This window comes from Salminus brasiliensis, chromosome 23, assembly GCF_030463535.1.
Source record: "Salminus brasiliensis chromosome 23, fSalBra1.hap2, whole genome shotgun sequence".
Classification (NCBI taxonomy): domain Eukaryota; kingdom Metazoa; phylum Chordata; class Actinopteri; order Characiformes; family Bryconidae; genus Salminus; species Salminus brasiliensis.
Genome location: NC_132900.1, coordinates 29722339 through 29749742, shown reverse-complemented (window position 1 = coordinate 29749742; position 27404 = coordinate 29722339). Strand labels below are relative to the sequence as shown.

At 42.7% G+C, this 27404-nt stretch overlaps 1 protein-coding gene across 3 annotated transcripts in view; it reads left to right on the top strand.

Annotated features, from left to right (window-relative positions):
- The first annotated feature begins 306 nt into the window (after nucleotides 1-306).
- The window catches only part of arhgef2b (rho/rac guanine nucleotide exchange factor (GEF) 2b), an 80318-nt gene continuing 53220 nt past the window's right edge, over nucleotides 307-27404 (top strand). The window contains exons 1-7 of one of the 3 annotated variants that reach the window (XM_072668840.1): nucleotides 307-693; nucleotides 6275-6358; nucleotides 6881-7161; nucleotides 8701-8875; nucleotides 10510-10621; nucleotides 12714-12753; nucleotides 12883-13036. In XM_072668840.1, coding sequence (XP_072524941.1) covers nucleotides 6350-6358; nucleotides 6881-7161; nucleotides 8701-8875; nucleotides 10510-10621; nucleotides 12714-12753; nucleotides 12883-13036 — 771 coding nt within the window. In that variant the 5' untranslated portion in view covers nucleotides 307-693; nucleotides 6275-6349. Of the gene's footprint in view, nucleotides 694-6274; nucleotides 6359-6880; nucleotides 7162-8700; nucleotides 8876-10509; nucleotides 10622-12713; nucleotides 12754-12882; nucleotides 13037-26226; nucleotides 26484-27404 lie in introns of those variants that run through there. The other 2 variants (XM_072668842.1, XM_072668841.1) reach the window with 2 other exon arrangements.

Here is a 27404-nt window from a genome sequence, read left to right as displayed (position 1 = left end):
AGTATCTCGAAACCAAAGCCATAATCATGCTTTTCTCGAAGCTCAGCCTCGTTATTTCGGCACAGTAAGTCATAATTTCCTCTAAATTAATCATTAATTAATTAATCATTAATGAATCATAAAGTACTTTTCTCTTTTCTCTGGCTGCTCCAGGTTCAGGCGCGCGCGGTACTGAGTAAACACAACCGCTTGCCCTTTAAGGTCAGCTGACACTGGTTGCTTGGTTACCGCCACCAGGGCGTCGTAGGAACAAGTGCGCGAGCGAGCGAGCTGCCTCGCCGCTGTGGGCGCTCTGCCTGTTTTCCCTCCTAGTGCGCAAGTGAGGGAAGGAGGGGACGAGCGCCGGGTTTAGAGCGCAGCCCAAACTGTTCCGCCCTTCCAGTTGCACCTGAGCGCTCGGAGAGGAACCGGTTTGCGCGAGGGGATCGAATGACGCGCGCAGAGACACCTGAGAGGAGCGGCAGTTTCGGCCGGCCGGAGTGCGGAGGCTGGATCTGCGGAGGCGGTGTTCGCTACTGAGACCGGAGTGGGCTTCAAAATGCTGGCGAGGTCCGAGGGCAGCAGTCGCGGCGCCACTGTTACCCCTGAATGGAGCAGCTTTGGGACCAATACTGCTGCTTATAACAACACGAGCTCGAGCTGAGAGTTACTAGCTAGCTATACCTCCCTCAGCCTCCCACCTTACACCCACAGGTGAGTCTGGGGTGAGTCTGGGGGTGAGTCTGGGGGTTAGTCTGGGGGTGAGTCTGGGGTTAGTCTGCGGGTGAGTCTGGGGTTAGTCTGGGGGTGAGTCTGGGGTTAGTCTGGGGTTAGTCTGGGGTTAGTCTGGGGTGAGTCTGGGGTGAGTCTGGGGTTAGTCTGGGGGTGAGTCTGGGGTTAGTCTGGGGTTAGTCTGGGGGTTAGTCTGGTGGTGAGTCTGGGGTTAGTCTGGGGGTGAGTCTGGGGGTGAGTCTGGGGTTAGTCTGGGGTTAGTCTGGTGGTGAGTCTGGGGTTAGTCTGGTGGTGAGTCTGGGGTTAGTCTGGGGTGAGTCTGGGGTTAGTCTGGGGGTGAGTCTGGGGGTGAGTCTGGGGGTGAGTCTGGGGTTAGTCTGGGGTAAACTGGTAGACTTGTGAGGGGGTTAGCTTGCTAACCAGGTCAAATGTCAGGTATTAGCTGGCTTAACTTTATAAGAACTGCTGCTTTATTGGCTGTAATATAGAACAACATTTCAGTCACTTCAGATAATAGTGTTGATTTAAGGTGTTTAATCCATAAAGGGCGTCAAATGAACCTTTAGGAGTTAGGGCTATTTCAGGACGGCTGTAAAAATGACCTCAGACATGCCACCACTACTGTGCAGCCAGCCTCTGTGGAGCTGTCTGGATCCTTGAGGAATAAGGATGTGATCGTTTACCTGCACTGTTTGCTCTCAGGCCGAGTCATGGCCTAATTGGCAGCCTGTCCCGAGATTTGTTTGCAGGAACAGCGGCTGCATGACTGCGGAGCAGTTGCGTGGGCACCTGGTGTTCTCATGAGGGGCTTCATGATCCCTCAAGGTGGGACGGACCTGCTCTCATCTCATCTTCTCATCTTCTCATCTTCTCAGCCTCGAGTGGAAGTTTGCAGTCAGGCAGAAGGTGGAGGTCTTGCAGCCGGGACCATAGCACAGAAGACGACCCGGCGATACGCTTCCTGCTTATCTGTCATTATATGTGTCAAAACAGCCCTTGTAGTCATCTTCTCACACACACACACACACACACACACACCTACACACACAATCATCATTCCTTTTGTGGCCAAACATGCTCACATGCTCCTGCTTTCTTTTCTGTGGTTCTTCTGGGCTGAGAGACAACAGCGCTGAATTTAGGTCCTAAACATCTGCGCATCCAGCGGTTCTTCTGAAATCAGGGGTGTTGATCGGAGGTTTGCCCCACGTTTGCTGCAGTAACAGCGTCTAATCTTGTGGAAAGGCTTTCCAGTAGGTGTTGGATGGAGCTCCACAGGCTTTGTACCCCTGATGGTGGTGATGCTTCCCAATGCTGTTGCCACCAGCCTGATACCGTGGTGGTGGAGCCGCGGGTTCACCGATTGTCCTTCCTTGGAACACTTCTGGTAGGTTCTGGGAACACCCCGCTAGACCTGCCTGATGTTTTGGAGATGTTCTGGCCCGGTCGTCTAGAACATCACAGTTTGGTTCTTGTGGGAGTGGCTCAGATTCTTACGCTCGTCCAGTTCTCCTGCTTCAACACCTTCATCCCCTTCACGGACTGACTGTCCAGTTGCTGCCTAATATGTAGATCCAGCTCTTGAGGAGCCACTGGAACCAGATCATCAGAGGTGTTAGACGTTGCAGCTGAGAGCTCAGAATGGAACGGTGTGAGAAGTAGAGTTACGGCGGTATGAGAATTTCACAGCATGAGAACCGTCATGGGGGAAATATCCCGGTTATGCAGTATTTCACCATTTTCCCCCTGTTCTTGTTATTATTATTAATATTATTATTATTATTTGTTATTATTGTTATTATTATTCATAGTAGTTATTATTATTATCATTATTATTATTATTTGTTATTATTTGTTATTATTATTAGTAGTAGTTTGGTTTTATTATTATTATTATTTGTTATTATTATTAGCAGTAGTAGTAGTTATTAGTAGTAGTAGTAGTTATTATTATTATTATTAGCAGTAGTAGTAGTTATTAGTAGTAGTAGTAATTATTATTATTATTATTAGCAGTAGTAGTAGTTATTAGTATTAGTAGTAATTATTATTATTATTATTAGCAGTAGTAGTAGTATAATATATTGACCCTTAAAGTAATTTTTTAAAGTTTTTTTTTCATCAAAATCTTTACTTTAGTTAAAACCTGAAACTATTTATTATTGGAATTAAAAATAAATAAAGAAAGAAATTAATTAATTAATAAAATAAGTTACATAAAAAAAGAAACAAAAATAAAATAAATCAAATACATTTAAAAATTAATTAATTAATTACATAAATAAATAAGAAAGCCGGTTTAAAGTGGGGCTCTTTTTTCAATTTTGTTTCCAATCTTTTCTTTTCTTTTTCTTTTTTTTAAAGTTTTTAGGAATTAATCTGCTGATTATTGTATTTTCTTATTAATTGATTTATTTTAAATTCTGAAAATAGTAAGAAACTGGTGGTATTCTCTGATTCTCTTTTCGCATTTAGTTTCAGTACTGGTACGACGCAAATGTACATAGAATGATAACCATTAATTTACATACCATGTAATACCTAACTACAGTATCCCACTGCAACCCTAGTGAGCAATCTATATAAATTTATAAATATTATTTTTTATGTACAGTTTTATGCAGATAATTGTATATATTTAGGCTGGAAAGCTTGGCTGGAAGCTGGCTCGAACAATATATGACTGCATTGCATCAATTTACCAGATTTCTTTCTGATGCAACCTGCCCCTTAATTGGGCAAAAACCGTTGGTGCTGTAAAAGGAGGTGTGTTTTCATTTAGAGCAGAGCTATCACAGCATTGTAAATCGTGCACCAGTGGCTTTAGACGTATTCAGCAATAACCCGAGTGGGTTTGGGCTGTGTCCCACTCTCTCCTACTTCTTAGAGTCATAAGCATTTCGCTTGGCCTTGCCGCGCTCAATCTTCACATTCCACAAGGAGATTCGTTCGGCGTAGGAATGGGACACTGAGCGGTTTTAATAAGATGCCGCAATATAAAACCAGTCATTATCATTCCATCTAAAATGTTTGTAATTCCTATAATTTTTTAAAACCTCAACAGTTTCCACACACAGGGCTCATTAAACAGATACTCTTGCTAATTTGGGGAGAACATGGGGCATTTCTAGTTGGTCTTATATACAAAAACATTCAGTGAAAAGGTTCAATATACTGTCATTTCCTTTCCTTTAGGAAATCATCAGGCCTCGCTTTCTCTGGGTGGGTAGGGCGGTCCTGCCTCCCCTCCTATCCCCCAGCGCCAGATGCTAGTCCGTGTGGGCGTCTGTTAGCTGATGTACCACAGCTGGCAGTTAGTGTTCTCCTACAAGCGTGTTGAACCTGTCCTGTGCCTGATGTTGCATTAGTGGCAGCTGGGATAGCAGCGGTGTGCAGGTTTTAGGTGTACAGTGGTATGGAAAGTGTACAGTGTACAGTGTACAGTACCAGTCAAAAGTTTGGACACTCCTGGTTGCTATTGTGCTAGGGTGAGCATGTTTTTGTTTTCATCCGGGGAGCCATCGGAGTTAGGATGCTGTGGCCGAGGGGTTCCATGTAGGCCTAAGTTGTAGGACCGTAGCAGTGGGTGGAAAAAACTTAAGACCCAAGTCTTTTGAAGTGCAAATCTCTTGGGGTACCCAAACTTTTGCATGGTGTTCCTTCTCATTTAACTGCTCAAATGATCTTCCCTTAACCTCATATGCACTTTGTTGGGACTGTCTCTACTGTACAGGGACGAAGGCTTTCTACTAGAGTTTGGAGGAGGAGCATTGCAGTGAGGATTTGATTGCATTCAGCGACAAGAGCTTATTAAGAGCTTGTTAGTGAGGTCAGGATGTTGGATGATGATTACCACCTCACCTCATCATCATCCCCAGCTCCACAAACCATACATCTACAGAATGTTAATGAACTTGAATACATACCAAATCACCTCCTATCAATCCCCCCACCCCCACCCCCCCAGCCACGACTACCATCCTTACTACGGTGTGTCCAAACTTTTGACTGGTACTGGGCATTAAAATCTCAAATCCAGCGCAATCCTAGTGGCAGCCCAAGAAGCCATAGACACGAGCACACGCTAGCCTTCACCCTCCCAGCACTGGAAGCATCATGTGACCTGGGAGGGCCTAAGTTTTTCTCCTGCTTCCAAATCCCAGGAGAGTAGAGGTAGCGGCCGTGCTGTGCTCTGAGGCCGAGTTACTGGAAGGTAGAGACACATGAGAGGCAGATTACAGGCAGGTGTGATACCTTACACCGCGCTTAGCTCCGGCCTTTCGTCTGTTCACTTAGTCCTATTACCCCTATATAAGATGCTAATGGCCTGTACAGTTTTAGTATTATGTTTCTGTGTCACGTATCTATTGTTATTCACTGCAGTTGTGCGTTAGGGTTACTGTACACACGCAGAGCGTGGTTGTACGTCTGCATAATACTCGTATATCCGCATATGGGCCTTGTTTAGCCTATGAGTAATGCTTAGTTCCGGTCTTACCTTCCAGTTAAAAATACCTGCAAAAGTATTCATTTAGCAGAATCTAAAGAACTCCAGAGATAAACCCACACCTACTTTTGTTTTGCTTTTTAATTTTGTTGTTGTGCTGCGGAAAACTCCCACGTGAGATCATTTCTCAGGTTTCAAGCTAGATGCAGCTTCAGCAGGAAGTCAGATAAACCAGTTATGCCTCCTGTATGTTACGATTTTGCAAAGCAAGCAAGGCTATTTTGTTTTGCAAAGATTTAGCAAATCGAAATGTCCACAAACTTTTGACAAACGTGTATATGATTCCGTATCGGTTATATCCGATGGACCAGGTCATACACTCAGACACCAGGCCTTTTCCTAATGATGATAACAAGCTAGCTGTAGCCCTAACAAGCTAATTAAGGTCCTATGAAACGCAAATCCTTTGAGGGTGCCCAAACTTTTGCATGGTGTTCCTTCTCATTTAACCACTCAAATAATCTTATAACCACATATGCACTGTATGGACAAAAGTATTGGGACACCTGCGCATTCATTGTTTCTTATCCTGCTTTTGTTTGAGTAACTGTCTCTGCCGTCCAAGGAACTAGATTTTGGAGGAGCATGGCTGTGAGGATTTGATTGCATTCAGTGACAAGAAGTGACAAGTGTTTTTAGTGAGGTCAGGCTGTTGGATGATTTTCACCACCCCACCTCGTCATCCATAACTCACCACCTTCATTTCAGGGAACACAGCTGCTGGCATCAGGCACAGTGCCAGTAGGTTCCTGTTGACCTGCTCCAGAGAGTCCTATTGTATTGGCAGTACTTTTCTACAGGGTCTAGACTAACTGTTTTACTGGAAAACATGAAGTCTACAATCTACATGAATTGACCAGATTCTTAAAAGACTGAGGAGACAGCATCAGACATCAGACACAATAACATGTTTAGCATCAGACTGTTGAACTTTATTTTTATTAATTTTATTAAATGTGTGCAAATGTTTGAATAAATTGTCTTTGTAATAACTGCCCACAGATAAATCATTATAACATTTGATTAATCACTCCTTTGCTCTGTTTTGGTCTCTAGGAACCTTGCAAAATGATCACTAGAGGGCAGCAACAATCTCTCATCCATTAAAACTCTGAGACTGGACCTGCATTAATGCACATGGTACGTATAGTGTAGCACATTTATTATGTTGTGCATGTTATAATAGTCATGAATGTAGTACCTTAAATTAAGGTAAATTATGTTTCTTAACTGTATTGACAATATACATATAATCAGTGTATACTATATAAAATACAGTGGCAAGAAAAATACATTTTCTGCATTAATTTGTCATAAAACGTGATCCTTATCCAACCAGCTATTAATTCCAAGGGTTCACTTACTTTTTCCACTTCCACTTTGAATGTTGAATGAGTGTGTTCAGTGCAAGATCATTTTTTGTGTGTGTTATTAATTTAGGCAAGATTATATTTGTCAATACGCTTGACTGGGATGAGGATCCGATCACATTTTATGATAAATTAATGTAGAAAACCATAAAATTCCAAAGGGTTCACATACTTTTTCTTGCCACCACTGTCCCAAATGCCGTTAACTACTCCAACTGCAGGCTTATCATTCAGTTACTGTGAATAATAAGTTAATAATAATTCATAATAATTTTGCTCTAATGCTTTTCAGATGATCAGCAGCCCACACCCTCACCGCATTCGTATCCTGGACTCTGCTATGGCCCATGGCCACAGCGCGCCCTGTCCAGCGGCTCCTCCTGCCTCGCCAACCTCACCCACCTCCCCTCGATTGGCCCGCCTGCCCCACGCCTCGCCTTCGCTCCCTGTAAGGAAAATGAGCCTGAAACTGTCCCTCGCTGGCCTTCAGGCTGGAAACCCCTCCCGTCACCGCAGACACAGCTGGCAGCCCGGGGCAGTGTTGAGTGCTGACCCGCAGTATGAGCAGCGCAGGTAGGGGGCAATACTTGTAGGACAAGCTGTACTTTGTTCATTGCTGCAGTATCACTGATACCACTAAACAGTACATACTGGCAGTTATACTCCCATTGCAGCTCTCTAACCACTGAGCCACCACATCCCAAAAGAGGGCCTGTTGTGACATTTACCCCACTCTTCTCCCCCTCTGGTCAGCCATGTTATGTTACCCCTGAAGCCCTAAAAAGTGACAGCCCTGCAGGCATGGGTATCAAACCCACAACCGTATGATTAATAACCTAGCATTCTAAACACAAAGCCACCATATCCCAAAGCAGAGGCTGCTGTGACGCAGCTTAGCATCAGTTTAGAAGACATGGGTACCGAACCCACAACCTTGTGCTCAAAACCACTTAGCCACCACATTTGACATTGGCCCCGCTCCCCTACCCCTATGCTCAGCTATGTTACAGTGCGCCAGGAGCCGAGAATGTTAAGTCCCTTGCTCAAGGGGCCAACAGTGGTAGCGTAGAAGACATGGATAGCGAACCCCCAACCCTGCGATCAATAACCCAGCGCTTTAACCACTGAGTCATCACATCTACCAAAGGAGAGACTGCTGGGACGTAGCTTAGCCTCAGTTTAGATGTGGTGGGTACTGAACCCACAACCTTCTGGTCCATAACCAAGTGCTCTAACCACCAAATTCCACAAATGTTTCTGTAGTGACTTTTGCACCACTTTAGACAGCCAGGTCCAACCAGGTACTTTCTGGCTTGATGTCAGTCAACAGTTACCTTTCTGTCAGCACCTGGTTCACTGACTTCCCTGCACACTCTTTCCTGCTCATGTCTAGAGCTGGGCAGGGCAGAAATGAGAGAGCGAGAGATCTGTGTGCCTCCATTGTCCACCTCTGCTCTCGCGCTCCTTTGTTCCAGCTCACATTGAACTCTATTGTCAGCCTGAACAGAGGTCAAGCTTTGTGCTGCCTCACGCAGGCCGAGACAGAGCAGCAGTGTTGCTTTAGGACACAATGGAGAACATCCTATTACGGGTCGTGGTTGCTGGAGTTGCTGGAGTTGCTCTCGTTGCAGCCGCTGCTCTGGGTGTTTTGATTGCGTTTGCCTACTTTGTGATATCCACAGTGGTTTGTGTGGCTCTGGTGATGTTGGCAGTTGGAATTTGTGGATTTGTGGTTCTATGTAGGGGCAATGTGTGGCAGCAGGGCCCCTACTGTGTCTATGTGAGTGCTGTTTAGAAGAGTTTCTTAGAAGTGGAGTAGCTGGCGGACAGCTGATGGAGGAGAGGTTCAGCAGGGACGGAGGATGCAGTCACATGAGCGTGGTGTGTTTGTTTTTATGGTGCCTCGTGGATATCGGCCTGCTTGTAAAGACCAGAGCACATAAAAAGGCTCTTATTACTGTCTTGTCTCACAACATTTTTGTTTACAAACATCAGGAAACCCAAATATCACAATACACAAGTGCTGGGACATGCTGTTTTTACCGTATCGCTTATATTTTACTAAATAAACCATAATTCTCATAAAACTCATTTTCTCTCCTCTTCTCCCAGCGTAAGTCTGGAGACTCTGGACCCGATGGAGATGGAGAAAGTTCGGTATGGAGGACTGGGGAGGCGGGACCCACGGCGGGCTCCGATTACCCACTATACTGAGGATATGGAGTCTCTGCTGTCACTCACTGAGGAGGAGGCGGGTTCTGACTCTCAGATCTTCTCGCTCATAGAGGTGAAGCATAGCCAATAGTACTAGCTGCACTATATGGACAAAAATATTCTAGTGTAATAATATTACTGTAGTGCATCAGTTTATTTTAATATTAATGTTAAATTGCTATATGAGAACAAAAATTAGTGGTATCATTTATTTTCTTTAACCACTCTTTTCACAAGCGTAGTGCCTATTTCACATAAAGTCCGCCTGCGCCAGCTGTCCCAGGGTGGGATCTGGGAGTGAGGTCTTGTGAATTTGCTGGTTGGTCAAAGTATTCCATCCTAAGCCAAGAAGTGGCCACTAGAACCTACACTACATGGACAAAAGTATTGGGACACCTGCTATGTCATTGTTTCGTACAAATTCAAGGCTATTAAAGAGTTTACTCTGCTTTTGTTGGAGTAACTGTCTCTACTATTCAGGGAAGAAGGCTTTCTACTAGATTTTGGACGAGCAATGCAGTGAGGGTGAGATCGGGATGTTCGAACTCATCCCAAAAGTACTGAATAGAGCACCACCACCATCATTCTAGAGAACACAGTTCTTCCACTGCTCCACAGCTCAATGCTGGGGAGCTGTATATCCCGCTAGCCCACAAATAGATTGATGTTTATCTGCTCCAGAGAGTCCTATTCTATTGGCAGTACTTCTCTACAAGGACTAAACAAGCTGTGTCTGTGTGTGTGTGCATTGGCACATCTGTGTCAGCAGCAGGTGCAACTTAAAATAGCTGAATGCATTCATTAAAAGAGTGTCCAAAAATAATTGGACATATAGTGTATCTTGCCTGCAAAGTAGTCTTACAGGTAGGGCCTCCTCTCGCTCTCAAAACAGCCTCAGTTCTTCTTGAGACAGTCTTCAGAGTTTTACAGCCTTCTGCTATATCAGCATTACGCAAGGCCAGTATTGTGGTAACGGTTATTGTATATGTGGGAAATGATGCATTGTTCAGCCCTGGTCAGCAGTTGTGACAGGAGGAAGCTGCACTCAGTTAGATTGTTTTACACAGATCGGCCATAACATTAAAACCGCTAAAAGCTTAACAGCTTAAGTGAAAAACCTTGATTCTCTGGTTCCAGTGGGATCTACATATTGGACAGTAAAGAATCTGAGACATTTTGTGGATCAGACCAAGGTGAGATGTCTAGACATGTGGATCAGAACATCCTCAAAACATAAGGCAGGTCTTGTAAGGTGTTCCTGGCATGGTACCCACCTGGCATGGTACCTACCAAATACCTACCAAAAGCACTCCAAGGAAGTGCAACCGGTGAACAGGCCTTAAAGGATCTGCTCCTAGCATTTATATTGTTGCCAGATATCACAGGACACCTTCAGGACCACAGGCCTTGTGGAGTCCATGCCTTTACAGGTTAAAGCTGCTTTTAGAAGCAATGAGGCGGTGGTTACATTTTTGTGGCTTATCGGTTTTAATTTCTACGTTAAATGTTCTGCACAGATCAGAGAATGACCACATACACACATAGACACACACACTTTTACATAGAAACCCTCTTCCTGTCAAAGCTCAGGCCACAGGGGTGTGTCTATATGTGTTTGTGGTATGAATGCACTGTGTCTGTGTGTGTGAATGTGTGTTTGTGTGTGCTGAGTGCGATCATGCTTGCAATCTTTCTTGTGTATTCTAGGAGCAGTCCATTCTGCCGCAGGGCTGCAGTGTATCTGTGCCTTCCCTTTGTGCCATACCCAGCAATCGCCAACCGACCCATGCCAACCAGCACCAGCGCTCTCACGCCCAAGGTAAACCAGACTCTGTGCTAAAGTCAACAGTGCAGACGCAGAGAGTGGACCAATAACACCTCGTTATGAGTCTATATAAGCCACTGCTTTCTACAGATGACATTGGTGCTCTCTCTCTCTCTCTCTCTCTCTCTCTCTCTGACTTTTAAATACTGTACATTCTTCAGCTGGTTATTTGAGCCATGCCGTAGGAGCACCACCTTTTTTTCCATAAAGAAGCATGTTTATAATGGAGATGAGAAGGAACCTCTAAACATCTCACTTACTCCTTGAAAATGTATTCTTTTCTACCAAATAACCATCTGAAGCCTCTTTATTTTTAAGAGTTAAAGCAGCATTATGCGAGAATTGGTTGCATATCTAATAATGTTTACTTACAGTATCAGACTTTTATTTTGTAATATAATCTTCTATAATAAGGGTCCTTTAAATGTCATCTGGTGTGAAATATCACCCATCACCTTGTGGCATCCCTCAAATAACCATTTGAAGCCTCTTTATTAATTAGAGTTAAAGCAGCATTATGTGAGAGTTGATCTCATATTTAATAATGTTTACTTACAGTATTAGACTTTTATTTTGTAATATAGTTTTCTATAATAAGGGTCCTTTAAATATCACCCATCACTTTGTGGCATCACTTAAATAGCCATCTGAAGCCCCGTTATTTTTAAGAGTTAAAGCAGCATTATATGAAAGTTGATCGCATATTTAATAATATTTACTTACAGTATCAGACTTTTATTTTGTAATATAGTTTTCTATAATAAGGGTCCTTTAAATATCACCCATGATTTTGTTGCATCCCCCAAATAACCATTTGAAGCCCTGTTATTTTTAAAAGTTAAAGCAGCATTATGCAAGAATTGGTTGCATATCTAATAATGTTTACTTACAGTATCAGACTTTTATTTTGTAATATAGTTTTCTATAATAAGGGTCCTTTAAATATCACCCATCACCTTGTTGCATCCCCCAAATAACCATTTGAAGCCCCGTTATTTTTAAGAGTTAAAGCAGCATTATGCAAGAATTGGTTGCATATCTAATAATGTTTACTTACAGTATCAGACTTTTATTTTGTAATATAATAAGGGTCCTTTAAATATAACCTGGTCTGCCAGTCCACCCATCTGCCATAACATCAAAACCACCTGCCTAATATTGTGTAGGGCCCCTTCTTGCCACCAAAACAGCTCTGACCCCTAAAGGCATGGACTCCACAAGACCTCTGAAGGTGTCCTGTGGTGTCTGGCACCAAGACTAATGTCAGCAGCAGATCGTTTAAGAAGTCCTGTAAGTTGTGAGGTGGGACCCCCTTGAGCATCGATGAGCTTGTCATTGGCTGGTTCACAGATTGTCCTTCCTTGGAGCACCTTAGGTGGGTACTAACCACTGCATACGGGGAACTGTTCTGACCCAGTCTTCTAGAACTTGATTGGCTCAAATTCTTACGCTTGCCCATTTGTCCTGCTTCCATCACTTCCGTCACCTCCAAGAAGGCTGTTCACCTGCTGCCTTGTCTGTAGAGCCACTTTATGGCAAGTGCCCTTAGAACCAGAGCAGTGGTTTTAATGTTATGGCTGATTGGTGTATCAATCCCTTTCTCTCTTCGCAAGATACTCAGTGAGAGATGTGGCCGTGGTTCTTGGATATCAGCCCGTAGATTCATACAATGTCTTGGGACAGTGTGTCCGAGTATCTCAGTGTGTGTATGTATGTGTATATGTGTGTGTGTTTAACGATGAGAGTGTGTGTGTATGTGCAGTTATGCGGAAGCGGTCTTCCTGTATTTGTTCTGCTGAGTCTGTCATTAACGCTCAAAAGCTATGAACAGCACTGTGGCTATAAGTCACATCCCTCTCGTTCTCCTTTCTCTTCTCTAATAACGGAGCTTCTCAGGCTTCTCCTCACCGCCACGTCCCTCATGTGTCGCATTTACGTTCCATCTGTAATGTGTAGAAGAGTGATTCTGAGTGAACTTCTGAACAGTTGAAGGAGCAGACCGAGGGTGTAGGTGGTTCACTGTGTTTTAAGGACCTAATCTCGGGACTGAACCGGAGGTCTTTTTTTTTTGCCTGTATTCCCACAGCATCTTCCCTCACCTCTCTACTTGGAGGATCCACACAGAGGTAAGCCCCAGATTTTGTCAGCCAGATCAGAGGCTGTAAACCCAGGCTATGGTAAGCCATTGCTCTCTGATAGCCCGACTGAGGATATGTGCATGCGCGTGTGTGTCGGTGTATGTGTGTGTGCCTCAGTGTGGATGCGGACTTGGGCGGCGAGCTGTGGGGGAGTGAGGAGAGGACGGAGGGCAAGGGGGTTCACAGGGTGGAGAGTGGGGAGAGGTCCGGCAGCCTGCGCTCCCTGGTGCGCTCTCTCAGCTTCCTGGGCAAGATGGCCGGCAACCGCAAGGTAAGACGAGATGAAGAGGGTTGGTTTGGAAGTTTGGACCGGGCTGGTCTGCACTGTTATTGGAAGTCTATTGCTTATTTATTCCATATACTACATTGTACACAGGTACAGTGTGTGTATATATATATATATCAGTGCGGTTATGCAAAAATTATCCGACATAATGTAAATCTGGCAGTTGTTCTTTGCATTCTTTCCAAATTCCTTGATGATCGGACCAATAGAAATGCTCTAAAGTGTCATTTACATTATATATATATATATATATATATATATATATATATATATATATATATATATATATATATATATATATATAAAATATTTAACACTGACCTCCATTGAAAGTTAAAAAGATGTTGTAACAGTGTAGCGTGTGACTCCACTTATAGACATAATTGATAGATCAATCAATCAATCAATCAACCTTTTCTTTACATTTAATGTACATTGAGAGTGACCCTCATTTATAGTGTAGCTGAGCTGATACATTAAAATATGGATGGAGAAATAAAAAGGAGGAATTTCTATATTATAAAACAAATCAGATACATGTTAGCAGTTAAATCCTAAAGTACTAAAAACGAATTGAAACAAACCACAGAAACAGCAAAAATTAAAAAACATTGATCAGGACATCACTAGCAATTTATATATATATATATATAAATTGCTAGTGACTCTCAATTTACATGAAATTAAATAAAAGATCGATGATTGATTGACTGATCTACCAATTATGTCTATAAGTGGAGTCCTACACATGTTACATATATATATATATATATATATATATATATATATATATATATATATATATATATATATAAACATTGAAATAAAATAATAATAAGCTGTAGTTATAATAAATAAATTAATTAATTAATTAAAAACTAAATGAACATGCTGAAATACTGTCAGCTTAAATGAGCCTCATCCGTCCTTTCCATCTCAATAGGCTGGGATACGCTGTGTATGTATAAGCTGATTTCAGTGCTTTGGCAGTTCTGTTCCATGAACTGAACTGAATTGAGGGGGGAGGGGGACTTCCCCTTCCCCAGTGTTCGGAGTGCAGAGGAAGCTGTCTGGTTTCTTTTATACTGTGCGTGGGACGAAACAATAAAGAAAGGAAAATCAGAAAAGTCAAACCACAGTCGAACTAATAGCCCTGATTAATTGCTGATGAACAGCTCAATGCATTGGCTGTACTGTGTTCCCCATGTCCTGAAGGCATGAGTGCAGACTTGCAGTGTCTTGATGCCGTCTGTACAGTCCTGGCTCTGCTTTAACAGCCACAGAAAGGTTTGATTTCTTGTTGAGGGAACAAGCTGAAGGCCTCGCGGTGTTGGGTTATCAGACATGAGGATCAACCCACTGCTGTTACAGTGGAACGGAACGGCAGTGTGCTAAATGTCACTTAGCTTCTCATTCATAGCCCATTAGTTCCATGTAGGTTGGATGCATTGGCTTGGTTTGGCCAGAAGGGGGCAACCATGCTTCTCTTTTGTGAGGGTTATCAGTGGACTAACACCCTGAACCAAGGGACTGACACACTGGCACCTTTACTTTCTATACTAAGCTAAAATGAGTTTTCAGACACCTGCTTAACAATAGTATTAATAAGGGGTTTATCCCCACTTATTCAAACTATATACAGTAGAAATAGTATGTGACTTTACAAGCCTCTTATTTTACTTAAAATAAGCTAAAATTTAGCTTTTAACCGTGCCCCCGCTCACTTCCCCGGGTTTGTCCTTCACTTAAAGTCTAACCCTAAGCGAAAAGCCGGTGCTTTCCCTTCTGACGTGTGTTTGGCTCGAGTTTGGTTCAGCTGTGGTAGTCTGGCTTATCTTTGAGGAAGCCGATGATGGTGAGACGAGATGGTAAAAGCGAACGTCAGCTAGTGTTAGCTTTTAACCTAGTGTGGACCCCTCTCTCCCCCCATATGCTCCCCAGACTTTTTGTCTGCCGAGTTTGAGCTCCCCATCTGTGAACACTGGCCCAGGAAAATCTGAGGCCTGGTTTGAGTTCGGAGGTGATGAGCTGCTCTCCAGTAGCAATGCCATATTCTCCTAAAGTCCGTTTTACCAGGTGGTGGGATTTTGTAAACATAATGACTTAAGACTGTGATGTAACAGTTTTAGGGTTTTGGAATCGGCCCGTTTTTAAGCACTGTTGTGGTTTTGCTGGATTTTTATTGAAAGAGGAACGACAGTATTTGAGGTTCTCTATTTAACTACCCAAAGGTAAAGACAGTAGAACAGTCCAGGGGCCAATATTAAATCTCTCTCTCTCTCTCTTTCTCTCTCTCTCTCTCTCGATTAATCACCTAAGTAACCTATAGATTACATGCTATATTATTATAATCGATAGTAGCAAACTGATTGGCAGTTCAGAAGTTTTAAGGATGTACTTTAAAGAGTTATTGTGTGTGTATTGTCTAAGTAGGTGCTGAATTCTCTCATAAGAGGATTTGACATTCATTGTGCTCTGTTAGTGGTTTGCATTTTCAAGTGCAACAGTGATATCATCAGCAGCAGCAGAACGGGACTGCAGTAGTGAGATTACTGTACTGGGTCTATTTCTAGCAACTGACAACATCCATCCAGTGTGTTTCTATGTGTGTGTGTGTGTGTGTGTGCGTGTGGACTAGGCTTGATTTGACAGCACTACTTACAGTCTCCTCCCACCCGGATATGAGCACATGGAGTCTGGTCAGAGTGCCGGCTTGCCACATATTTCACTGCCTGTGGACAGTCTGTCTGTCTGTGTGAGTGTGTGTGAGTGTGTGTGAGTGTGTGAGTGTGTGTGTGTGTGTGTTTGCATACAGCCACATCTGCTAGGAGCATTGGTGTGTTTCTGTAGCATTCTCAGTCTGAAAGAGTGTTCCAAAGGCCTTTTACTGTATCTGCCCAAGAGAATCACTGCAAGCCATGGACGTCATATCTTAACTATTTGGAAGAGCCTACGATCCTTAAATTGTTCATGTACGCGTCAACCGAATTTGAGACCCCTGTGACAATGTGAATGAAAAGCTGCTTATCTGGGCAGTAATTGTGTGTTTGCTCAATAAAACACTGATATTAGATTTAATACTAAAGATAACATGCCTACAGAAAGTGGAGGTGGTGGTTCTCCATCACTGTGTTCATCATTAGAACATCTCCAAAGTTCTCCTCTCTCATGGAGTCTAGTGTTATTTAGAGTTCTCCTCAGATCAACACCTGGTTTGGTGGTAAATCAGGGCTTAATGATGGTAAATCAGGTGAGCTGCTGCTGCTGCTGCTGCTGCTGCTGCTGATGGAGTTGAACACATCCTCCACGCTGTGCTGGCTGGACTGGACTGGGGGGCGCTCAGGAGAAACCTGGAGGAACCGAGCTCTGTTCTTCAGACTAGCTCACCGACAAGATCTCACTACTTTCTTTCTTCAGAATGAGAAGCTCTTGTTTCTCCTTTTTACTGGATTTATGATCACCCGCATCTGTTCTAACGTGATCTGGACTTTCTACAGTAAAAAGTTGTCAGTAGAATGGGACGCTCTGGAGCAGCCACACAGGAGCTTGAGGTCACCATGCCCAGTGCAAAGCATCAGCTAGGGGAGTATAAAGTCCACCAGCGCTGGGCTGTGGAGTAGTGGGAGTGGGCTCTCTGGAGTGACGGAGCTCTGTTTAGACTGGCTGAACGAGTTGGAGAGGTGATAAGAATAATCCAACATCAACATGTGACCTCAGTGATGCTCTCGGGGCTAAATGCAATCAAATATTCACAGCAATGTTCCCACATTTACTGCAGTAAGGGGGTGGAGGGCTTCATGCTTACTGAATATACATGAGGAAAGTGTAGTACTATAGAATACTATATAACAGTAGTGCTTTATACTCAAAAATGAAATTTAATGAATGTTATTAGTTAATTTTGAATGTTTTTTTTGTTGTTTTTTTTTTACAAAACTCGACTAAACTATACATAGAAACCCGGGAGGTTACTTCAGTGCTTTGGAGCCACGTATTCATTTCACGAACAGACTAGTTTCAGATTCACTGGTGCCACTGGTGCCATTTTTTGCCTTGAAACTTGTACACCTCACCCAGTAGATAGGGAGGAGCTTCAGTCAGCTTCAGTTTTCTATTTAGGAAGTATTTTCATCTTAAAATCTTTGGACTTGGACCACTTTACCTACCTAGCTAGGCACTTTAGTGCCTTTAGTTAGTTACTTAGTTAATCAATTGTCCTGGCACCCCAAAAAGTGCTGGAATAACCTTACCCTGGGTGTCCGAATGGCAGAGGTGCTCACTGTCTTCAAATGCTGACTGAAGACCCTCCTCTTCCAGGAGTACTTAGGCAGAGTGTAGAGTATGTCGAGTATTGTGCTCTCCAGACTGAGTTAGTATCTAAGCCCAGAGGGATCCTCTGGATCCGAGCCTCTACAAACTAGAAAAGTATTTTCTGAGCAATCAGGTAAACAGTGAAGCTCTTTTGCACGTCGCTCTGGTTAAATGCTTTAAATTTCAGTTAAAATATAATTACACGTTCCACAATTCCAGATCAGAAATCATGGGGCTCAGAGTAGCTCAGCGGTCTAATGCACTACTATTATAGCCCGGGGAGTCGTCAGTTTGATTCCCGAGCCAATGCTAGTTAGTTCAAGCAAGGTCCACAAAGTATGTAAGATGCGAATTGGACAACCTTACCTAGTTAGTTTGTTCAAGCCAGGTCCTGAGGTGTTTGCGTCTAACATGATCAGATTTGGACCACTCCATCTAGGTAGGTAGGTAGGTAGTGCAGGCCAGGTAAATGACCTATTTGTTTAGTTAGTTAGTTAAAGCAAGGTCCACAAAGTGTGTTCATCCAACAGCTTTACCTAGTTATATAGTTCAAGTCAGATTCATGAATGTTTGCATCTAAAATAATCAGATTTGGACCACTTTACATATTGTTTTCTTTAGTTTAAGACAGATCCACGAATTTTTCGCATCTACCACATTACGGTTTGGACAGCTTGGCCTAGTGTATGAATATTTGATGTGGAATATTTATGTATTCCACATAAATATTTGTACCACTTTACCTATTCATTCATTTATATATATATATATATATATATATATATATATATATATATATATATATATATATATAACTTCACCTAGTTATCTTTACCTGTTTGCATCTAACATGCTCAGATTTGGACCACTCCATCTAGGTAGATAGGTAGTGCAGGCCAGGTCCCTGTGGTGCCCCCCCCAAAAAAAATATTTTACCTATTCATTTAGTTAGTTAATTAGTTACTTGAGTCAAGGTCCACAAAGTGTGTTCATCCAACAGCTTTACCTAGTTATTTACCTTTACCTAAGTCAGATTCATGAATGTTTGCATCGATCAAAATAATCAGATTTGGACCACTTTACATCATTTTTCTTTAGTTCAAAACAGATCCACGAATTTTTCGTATCTAACATGTTACCTTTTGGACAACCCCATCTAACTCCTTCAAGCCAGGTCCCTGTGTTACTTTTTAAAGGTGTTTTCCACCTTAAAAAGACAAGATTTTAAACATCATTTACCTATTTATTTATTTAGTTAGTTAGTTTGTTAGTTAGCAAGTTAGTCCGTTCATCAATGAAAAATGATGAAAATGATCAAGGTCCCACAAAGCAGAAGTGAAAGTAGGTGCCACATGCTTTTATTGAATTGATTAATGGGCTCAAATATCCAATCAAAAACAGAGCTCCAGTGACACAAAAAAGTCTAGGTCGCATTCATGATGTATTTTTTTAAAGTGCCGAATTGTTCACAGCTCTGCTCTTAAAATGATCAGATCAGATCAGAATGATAAAATTTGGACAACTTTACCTAGTTATTTACTTAAACATTTAATTAGTTTACTTAAACATTTAATAAAGCCTGGACGCGGAAGACAAGCGTCCAGGCTTTTTTCTGTCCTGGCACCAAAGTGGTGGAACGAGCTGCCCCTGGATGTCCGAACGGCCGAGTCGCTCGCTGTCTTCAAACGCAGACTGAAGACCCACCTCTTCAGAGAGTACTTGGACGAATAGTTCTATGGTCGCCTTATTGTATTGTGTTTAGTAATGTCTAAGCTTGGAGGTATCTTTTGTACTAGTCTATTCTAACTAGCTGAGGTTTTCTTGGGTAAATAGCAAAGCACTTTGTAAGTCGCTCTGGATAAGAGCGTCTGCTAAATGCCGTAAATGTAAATGTAAATGTAAATGTAAATTAGTTAGTTTGTTTAAGCCAGATCCCTGTGGTGCTTAGCATCTAAGTAGATCAGATTTGAACCACTTTACCATGTTAGTTATTTAGTTAGTTTGTTCAAGCCAGGTCCATAAGGTGTTTGCATCTAACATGATCAGATTTGGACAACTTCATCTAGTTAGTTAGTTAGTTAGGTAGGTAGGTAGGTAAGCAGGTAGGTAGTTCAAGCCAGGTCCATGTGGTGCTTTGCATCTAATAAGATCAGATTTGGACGACTTTCTCTAGCTAGTTATTTCGTTTTTAGTTACTTAATTCAAGCCAATCTATGTAGACCAAATGTTTGTTAGTTACTTAGTTGAGAAAATGAAGCTGTTATTATTAGGTAAGTAAAACCCCACAGTTTCTGATAAATATTCAGCATAAAAATGCAGTTTTATTGCCTGTAAATGAACAGTCTACTCGAAATATTACCATAAAGAATTGAGCAGAATACCTCAATAGCAAAGAATGTGATGCTAATAAACCTTCCCGCAGAAACCTACCGCCCAGAAAGATCTCCCATAAAATCCAAAAGTCAGGGGGTACCTCTCTAAAAAGGCACCTCTGTTACACTGAAAAACTCAGAGCTCACTGATGAAGTGGCAACCTTAAAAAAGCAGGCAGAGCTGGTGGCTGCACATCTGGAGAACATGTGTGCATGTGTGAGAGATTTATGCGTGTGTGAACAAGTGCGCGAGTCTGTGTTTATAAACGACTCAGTGGGTCTTAAGATTTGAATCCTTGTTGTATTTACAGGGAATAGTTTATTCTTGCTTATGTGGCGTTTGCCCACCGTTCAACAACTCCAATCTGGCAACCCTGTGACCTGACAAGTTCATGTGAGAGTGCCACGGCTGTGTGTAAACGAGTGTGCCAGCCCCAGACTGTGTGAACTGTCAGAATTTGTGTGCTGAAGTTAAGCGTTTTCGGCTGGAGACGGGGGTTGGGTGGGACGGGGTGGCGGGGGGAGACTTTCCCCCCCCTTCTCAGCTCTCTCTCCCAGCTGGGCAATTTCTTTCTCGGGTGGCAGGATTGCATCAGCGGGGCGGACAAGTCCCAGCCCCCTCCTTCCTTCTCTGTCCTTCCCTCTCTCTCTCTCCCCCTCATCTCATCTCCTCCTCTCGGTTCGGCCGGCCCCCGCCTTGAATCCTCCACCCAGGACTTATCTGGACGCGGAATGCAACACGAAACAAACCCCAGCGTCCAGCAGCGGATATTAAACGCAGTAAAGGCCGTTTCAGGACATGTACAGACAGCCTGTACGCTATTATCTGAGCAAATGTACAGAGTATTATCGGGCAGAACTGCTTCATTTTCCATTGCGTAGCAATAAATTGGCCTGTTTACTCGCCTCGCTTCAGTATTATAGCTTCCTTCATAAAAATTGTGCAACAATCCCACAAATTGAGCCAATAGATGAAGCAAATGTTGGCGCCAGATGCTTTTATTGAGTTGGAATAGATGTGCTGAAATATCCAATGAAACCAGAGCTTCTATGGATTCTGTAACTTTTTAGGAAAACCTAAGAATTCTCTTACAGTTTTTCTAGAACATAAAAAAGTCTGGGTCGGATTAATGATACGATTTTAAAGTGCAGAATTGTTTACAGCTCTGCTCTTATAATGATCAGATCGGATCAGATCAGAATTCAGCAGTCTAATGCGCAACTGCCGGGGGGCTTTATACCCCTCTAGCCCATGCATGGCATTAGACATGGTGCCAATAGGTTCATCATGTCCATCTGCTTCAGGGAGTCCTATTCTATTGGTACTACTTCTCTGCAGTCCGTTGATGTGCTCAGGTGTACTGATGTAATCGTAGATAGGCTTATTAATACTGGTTAATAGTAATAATAATAATAATAACTGCAAACTTCAGTGTAGAACAAAAGCAGTATATTTCCCCAAAGCTTTTTTCCTTATTTATTTATTTAGATGTTACCTCTTCTATCCTTAACAACACACCCTGTAAAAGGACATCTGCAGATGACTGTGTAAACCTCTGTCACCCTAAAGAAAGGCCGAAATATCAGAGAGCTTGTTGCGTGTTAATGATTAATGATTGCTGACAGGCTCTCAAGAGACGTGACCATGACTGCAGACTCTCAGCAGGAGGAAAATAGGAAAGCCGGAAATAGGATCAGGACAGAAACCCCGTAGAGAGACGGAGTCGCCCCTCTCTGTTTTTCTACACACACACCTGTCTCACCTTACCTCCGCTGGTGGATGTGTGGGCGTGTGAGAACGACGTTTTCAGCTCTCGCCACAAAAGAGGAGGATGAATGGAAAGTGACTCATTAGAGAGAAAACGAGGAGGGAGGTAATCTGTGCACTCGGCAGCTGTGGGTCAACGCGGGGTTTCCGTCAGACAGAAGAGCCGCAGCCAGACTGGAGTGGGCTGCGCTGCAAGAGAGGACCAGCAATGTAAAGCAAAAGTCCACCCCCAAACACAACACGTCATCAGCAGCATCGTCAGCAGCAGCAGCATCGTCAGCAGCATCAGCATCGTCAGCAGCAGCAGCAGCAGCGGCATTATCATCACCTTCATTTAGGGCACACTGGGTTATTGATGTTCTTCAGTGGTTTCTTATGTGGGATGTGTTCAGTTTAGGAGGACAATGGGGTCATCGTTATACAAGCAGAGCTCATATCAAGACAAGACAAGACAAGCATATTCACCATTACTGCTGGACACAGATGGATTTTGGCCTCCGTGCCTGGGGGGTGGGCAGCCATTGCCATTGCAGAGCCCGGGGAGCAGAGACAGTGAAGGGCCTTGCTCAAGGGTCCAACAGTGGCAGCTTGCTGAGCTTGCTGAATCTGACTTAGACTTTCTGTGGAGAACTAATCAAAAATATCTTAGGATTAGATTTTAGATATTGGGGAATTAGGCCCCAGGTTCCTAGCTTACCTTAACGAAGAAGGTGCCCAAACTAAACCAGAAAGATTCAGACATAGATGTTGAGCCAGGGGTGTTTCAGGGGTGTTGTACTGGGGCCCACACAAAATATAGAGGGGCCTAATAATATTACCAGATGTGAATAATAATAATAATAATTAGATTGTATTAATATTATTATATTAGTAATATTCCTTTTACACTCATGCATAAAACTATATGTGAACTATAGCTAGAACTCATAGTTGCATTGGCTATTGTTATCATGATGCTCATTTTGCAGGCCTGTGTTATCAAGGCCTATGCTAGCATAAGTGCTGCCTGTGCTAGCTTAATTAACGCCTTTGCTTCAGTGGTCTAATGCGTATTTTTGGTGGGATATACGGTCATAAGTGGCCTTTACCGCGGCATATAGCTAAGCTATCATTACCTCGCCTGTTCCGCGGCTGACTTTCTTTTAATATCCGTTACAAAATACACCGGCTCTGACTGAAAGCGTTAGCTGCTCAAGCTTTTGGAAAGACGCTGGGCATTGTGAAGAATTTAGCTCATACAGTGGATTTGTGTGGCGTGTCCTGTAGTTCTGCTCAGCAAAGCAGGATAAAATGGACTTTTTTGTAGGACACACCAATGTAATGAGTGTAATGACGGCCCTGTGTTGAGGTATTACTGTGGTAATTATGGTTTAATTACGTAGTAAATACATAATGGACTAGATAAGCATTTCCTGAAGGAGTGTACTGGAGAACATAGTTCTTCCACTGCTCCACAGCTCAATGCTGGGGGGGAGGCTTTATACGCTTTAAGCCCATACCTGGCAGTAGGCAGCATGCTGCCAGTAGGATCATGTTCATCTGCTCCAGAGAGTCCTATTCTATTGGCATTACTTCTCTACAGGGACTAGACAAACTGTGTGTGTGTGCATTTCCACATATGTGTCAACAATAAGTGCAACTTAAAGTACTTGAATGCATTCATTAGAAGGGGTGTCCGCAAACTTTTGGACTTACAGTGCATGCTGGAAAGGCGCCTTGCTCTTGTTGTCGCTGGTGATAATCGCTGCTTCATGAATGATAGACATGCAAATTCCATCTGCTGCCAGTGGAATCTGCTGATGACCATGACCATCACCTGAGGGGGGGGGGGGGGTGTGTGTGGGGGGGGGTCTTCTTCCCAAACACAGTAGAGCAGTAGTACAGATTTAGTATTTCATTTTATGGGCCTTCTATTAGAGCTCTATTGGAGCATAGCTGTGATGATGTGATTGCGTTCGACGACAAGAGTGTTAGATGATCATCCCCCGCTCCCTAACTCACCCCAAAAGTACTGAATGGAGCACCACCTTCATTCCTGCCTTCACATGTATCAGAGGAGACGTGTGTTAATTCCTTACCCTCCTGATGTCGGGAGCGTTGCTAGTGCTAGTGTTGCTCCTAACTTCAGCCTTGATCAGCTACTCACCCGTAGCTGCTGCCAGCATCAGATTCAACCCCCTGACTCTGGCCTACAAAGCCAGGCCTGGACCAGCCAGCCCCTCCGTACTTGATGGCGATGGTCAAAAGCCGATCTGCACCGAGAGCCCTTCCAGCTTCAAGTACGGCTCGGCCCGACCCGCCATCCTTTAAGATCCACGGAAGACGAGCGTCCAGACTTTTCACTGTCCTGCACCGAAGTGGTGGAACGAATGTCCCCTGGGTGTCCGAACGGGCGCTGTCTTCAAACCCAGTAGAGTAGAGTATTGTGTCTCCAGACTGACCTCTGTATTTAGTAGAGTCTGGAGAAGAGTGCCTGCTAAAGACCTTCACTGTGAATGTAGGTGGAGTTAGAAATGGGGGGGGGGGGTATTAAGGGAAACATTTGACAAACAAACACACACACACACACACACACACAAGAAATGCTGTGTACATGGTCTTGGACTCTGAATTTGTCATGGAGGGATTTGTCAAGTGATGCTTTCACAAACCTCATACACTGCAAATTCTTGGCTGACTTCATTTAGAGTAAGGGAGGAAAGCTGTTCCTCTAATCGGGCCCCCAGAGCAGCCTGCTCCTCTCCTCTCTTGCTAGTTCCAGTCTGTGCAGTAATAGTAAAATTGTCACAATTTCTTTATTATTTTTTTATTTTGTCCACAAACTCTGTTTATTGTGTGTGTTATATCCTGCTGAACTGTCCCTTTAGCCCCTTCAACTAATAATATATAGCTTAGTGTATAATAAGGCTCGCTGTGTTCAGGGGTTAAGTGAAGGAATTGGAGATGAAGAGGTGCAGAATGTGAGGAAAGCGAGAAAAATAGAAGAAAAAGTTACAGACAGGCAGACAGACAGACGATCCGCCTTCACCCAGCTGTAAGGAACACATCAGCGCACACGTTCACACTGTCGTCCACCTCGCAGTTCTGCAGATTCCCAACGAGAAGTGGCTTTTTGGCTGAGGCTGTGTGGCTGCAATGCAGGGCGTTCCCTCTCTGGCTCTCTAAATTTAGATGAGGTTGTGTTTTGTGTTTCCTATCAGTCTCACCATCATCCTTTTATCGTGTAATCCTTACCGACCTTCTCTTCTGGTCCTCAGCATATCTATCAGCATATCATCAGATAAATGGACACATTTATCCACGGTCTACATCCACGGTCACTGTTACTAAAACTCACATATGGCTTCAGCATTATCCAGACTGACCTACCAGACTGAAATTAAAGGGCCCGTATCATGAGCAACCAATGTTTTTCTCATAAAAAAGTGTTTGATGTAGTCATGGAACATGGAAATATGGAAACTAGACTGGAAAAGTAGCCAATTTTATATTGATTTGTTTGGTTTTTGGGATCGTTTTGATGGTGATGTCACGCAAACGAATACATTATGTATAGCTGCACTTTCAGTCCAACAGCATTTTGGCTTCGTCCATTCATGTTAAAGGTAGAGGAATTAAGGTCTTCTTTATTTATTCCAGTCTGTTTGGTCGCGGCACTTTTCATTATGTTGATTTTAATAAATGTAGAATTATATACATATAAAATCAAGCTTCCCACAATCATGATGAGTATTCTTGTGCAAGGATAAGACAGACGATAAGTCACTGTAATAAGACATTAAAAATAAATTAATGAATATATATAAACTGTAAAATAAAATATTCAAATATACACATTTTTAAATATCTTATAAATGTTTATAATTGAGTAGTAATTATTATAACTAATGTATAGTGTAATATCTTATCTTACAAATATTTAAAATAAATTCACATTATATATATATACACACACATTTAGTTGATTGTATTTCCTTAGTGAAATACATTTTTTTATTACGTATTTTATATTTTACTTTATATTTTAAATATTTTATATCTTAAATACATAAAATAAATGCACATTTTTTGGTTTTACAAAACAGGCAGGAATAAAAACATGTTTTCATGTTAGATATGTATTCTCTTTTCTAACTATTTTACATTATTTAATTAATTAATTAGTTATTAATTTTTGATGTTTCTTGAATATTGATTCACATTCACTTTAACCTATAAACAAATGCTGCTTTTTACTCTCTCTAAACCCCATCCTCATCCTCATTCACTGCACACTTACATTCTCATTACAGTCTATTTTTAATAGATTTACATAGATTTACATGTTTACTTATAATCCTTCACTTTATATCATTTATTTTTAATCGTTTAAATTGAGTTCTTTTTGATTTCTTAAATTCTGATTCCTTTTAATCTAATCAATACTTTTACTTATACTTATACTTAAATACATGCAAAAAAAATAATACAGTAAAATAAATAAAAGTAACTGCATGGCTACTTGGAAACCGACCAGGCAGAGTTTATAAGTGGGCGGGAATGTACGAGGCAGAGCACGAGAATACGATTGGACCAAAGTGCGAAGGGGGCGGTGCCTACGGCGAGAGGGTGTGGCTTGGGGCGAAACGCGGTGCTAACCACGCCCCCTGTGGGAGGAGGGAGAGCGAGGCTGCCGGGGTTTCCTGTACTGAAGAAAAGTGTCTCAAATCTACGGCTGCCTTGAATCGGTGATCGACTCGGATACAGCGGAACAAAAGTGGATGGAGTCCTCCTCTATACGTGTCCTTCTGTAACAGCAGCCGACCACACTGGATATACGCTCTCCTCAGAGGTCCGCGCTGAAATAGAGTCCGAAGGGGTCGGAAAGTAGGTTCACCTCGAACCTGTAGCTGTGTTTTCGGTCCAAATGCTCGGCATGTCCCGCGTTACGGACCCGTTATCGAAAACGCGTCAGGAGAGAATGAAAGAAATCAACTCGAGGGTGAGTGATGGTCTCCTCTATAGCGCTGCAGCGTTAGTGCACGTCCCCTCCTTCCCTGATTAGGGTCTACATCCGAACCGTTTCTGAGGCTTCATTTTAAATCGGTATTATTTTAAAATATTTGTAAAAAATTTACAAGTTAGTTTCAAGGCTTTTTTTCTGCTCTGCACTTTAAAAAAAAAAAAAAAAAACGACCGCACTTTCTCTTTCCGAGCGGTGTGTTTTTATTTTTTTACATGTTTTAATCCAAATATATGGATAAAAATATTTTTTTAAATTTTGCTGGTCTTATCTGAGTGGTTTTGGGGGTCTTTAGCCATGCCGTGTGGAGCAGCATGGCGAGGAAGGACTCCCCGCTCTCTCCGCGCTCTCTCTTCCATTGTTATTTTTTTTCCCACTCCTTTTCCACCAAGCCCCGCCCTCTTTCCTCGGATTGGCTAGCGCTTCGTACTCGCACGCAGTCAGCCGATTGGCGGAACGCTCACGAGGAACACGCACCGCCCAATCCTCACTCACGGAGGGGAGGCGATTCTAGCCAATCCCGTCGAAGAAGGGCGGGACTTGCCTGAAAACGGGTGCGGAATCAAAAGAACGGCAGATGCACAGCACGTTGTTGGGGGAAGGAGCTGAAGCTGGATTATGAACCGTTATTATTAACAGTTATTATTAACAGTTCTGCACGTTAAACTCATCAACAGGCTGGTTGTATTTTAATGAAGAGCTTCCCAACTTTAAAAGTAATTTTTTTAAATATTTTTTTTAATGTATTAAAATACATGGTGGTTTCCTCCCTCCCTGGGTTAGGGTTGAGTTAAGCAGTATGAGTCAGGACTGGGTGATCTGGCTGCTCCGTGATATCATATCTCGATACTTTGAGGTGTTTTGACTGAGATGATACTCACTCAGTGTTTGTACACAAGG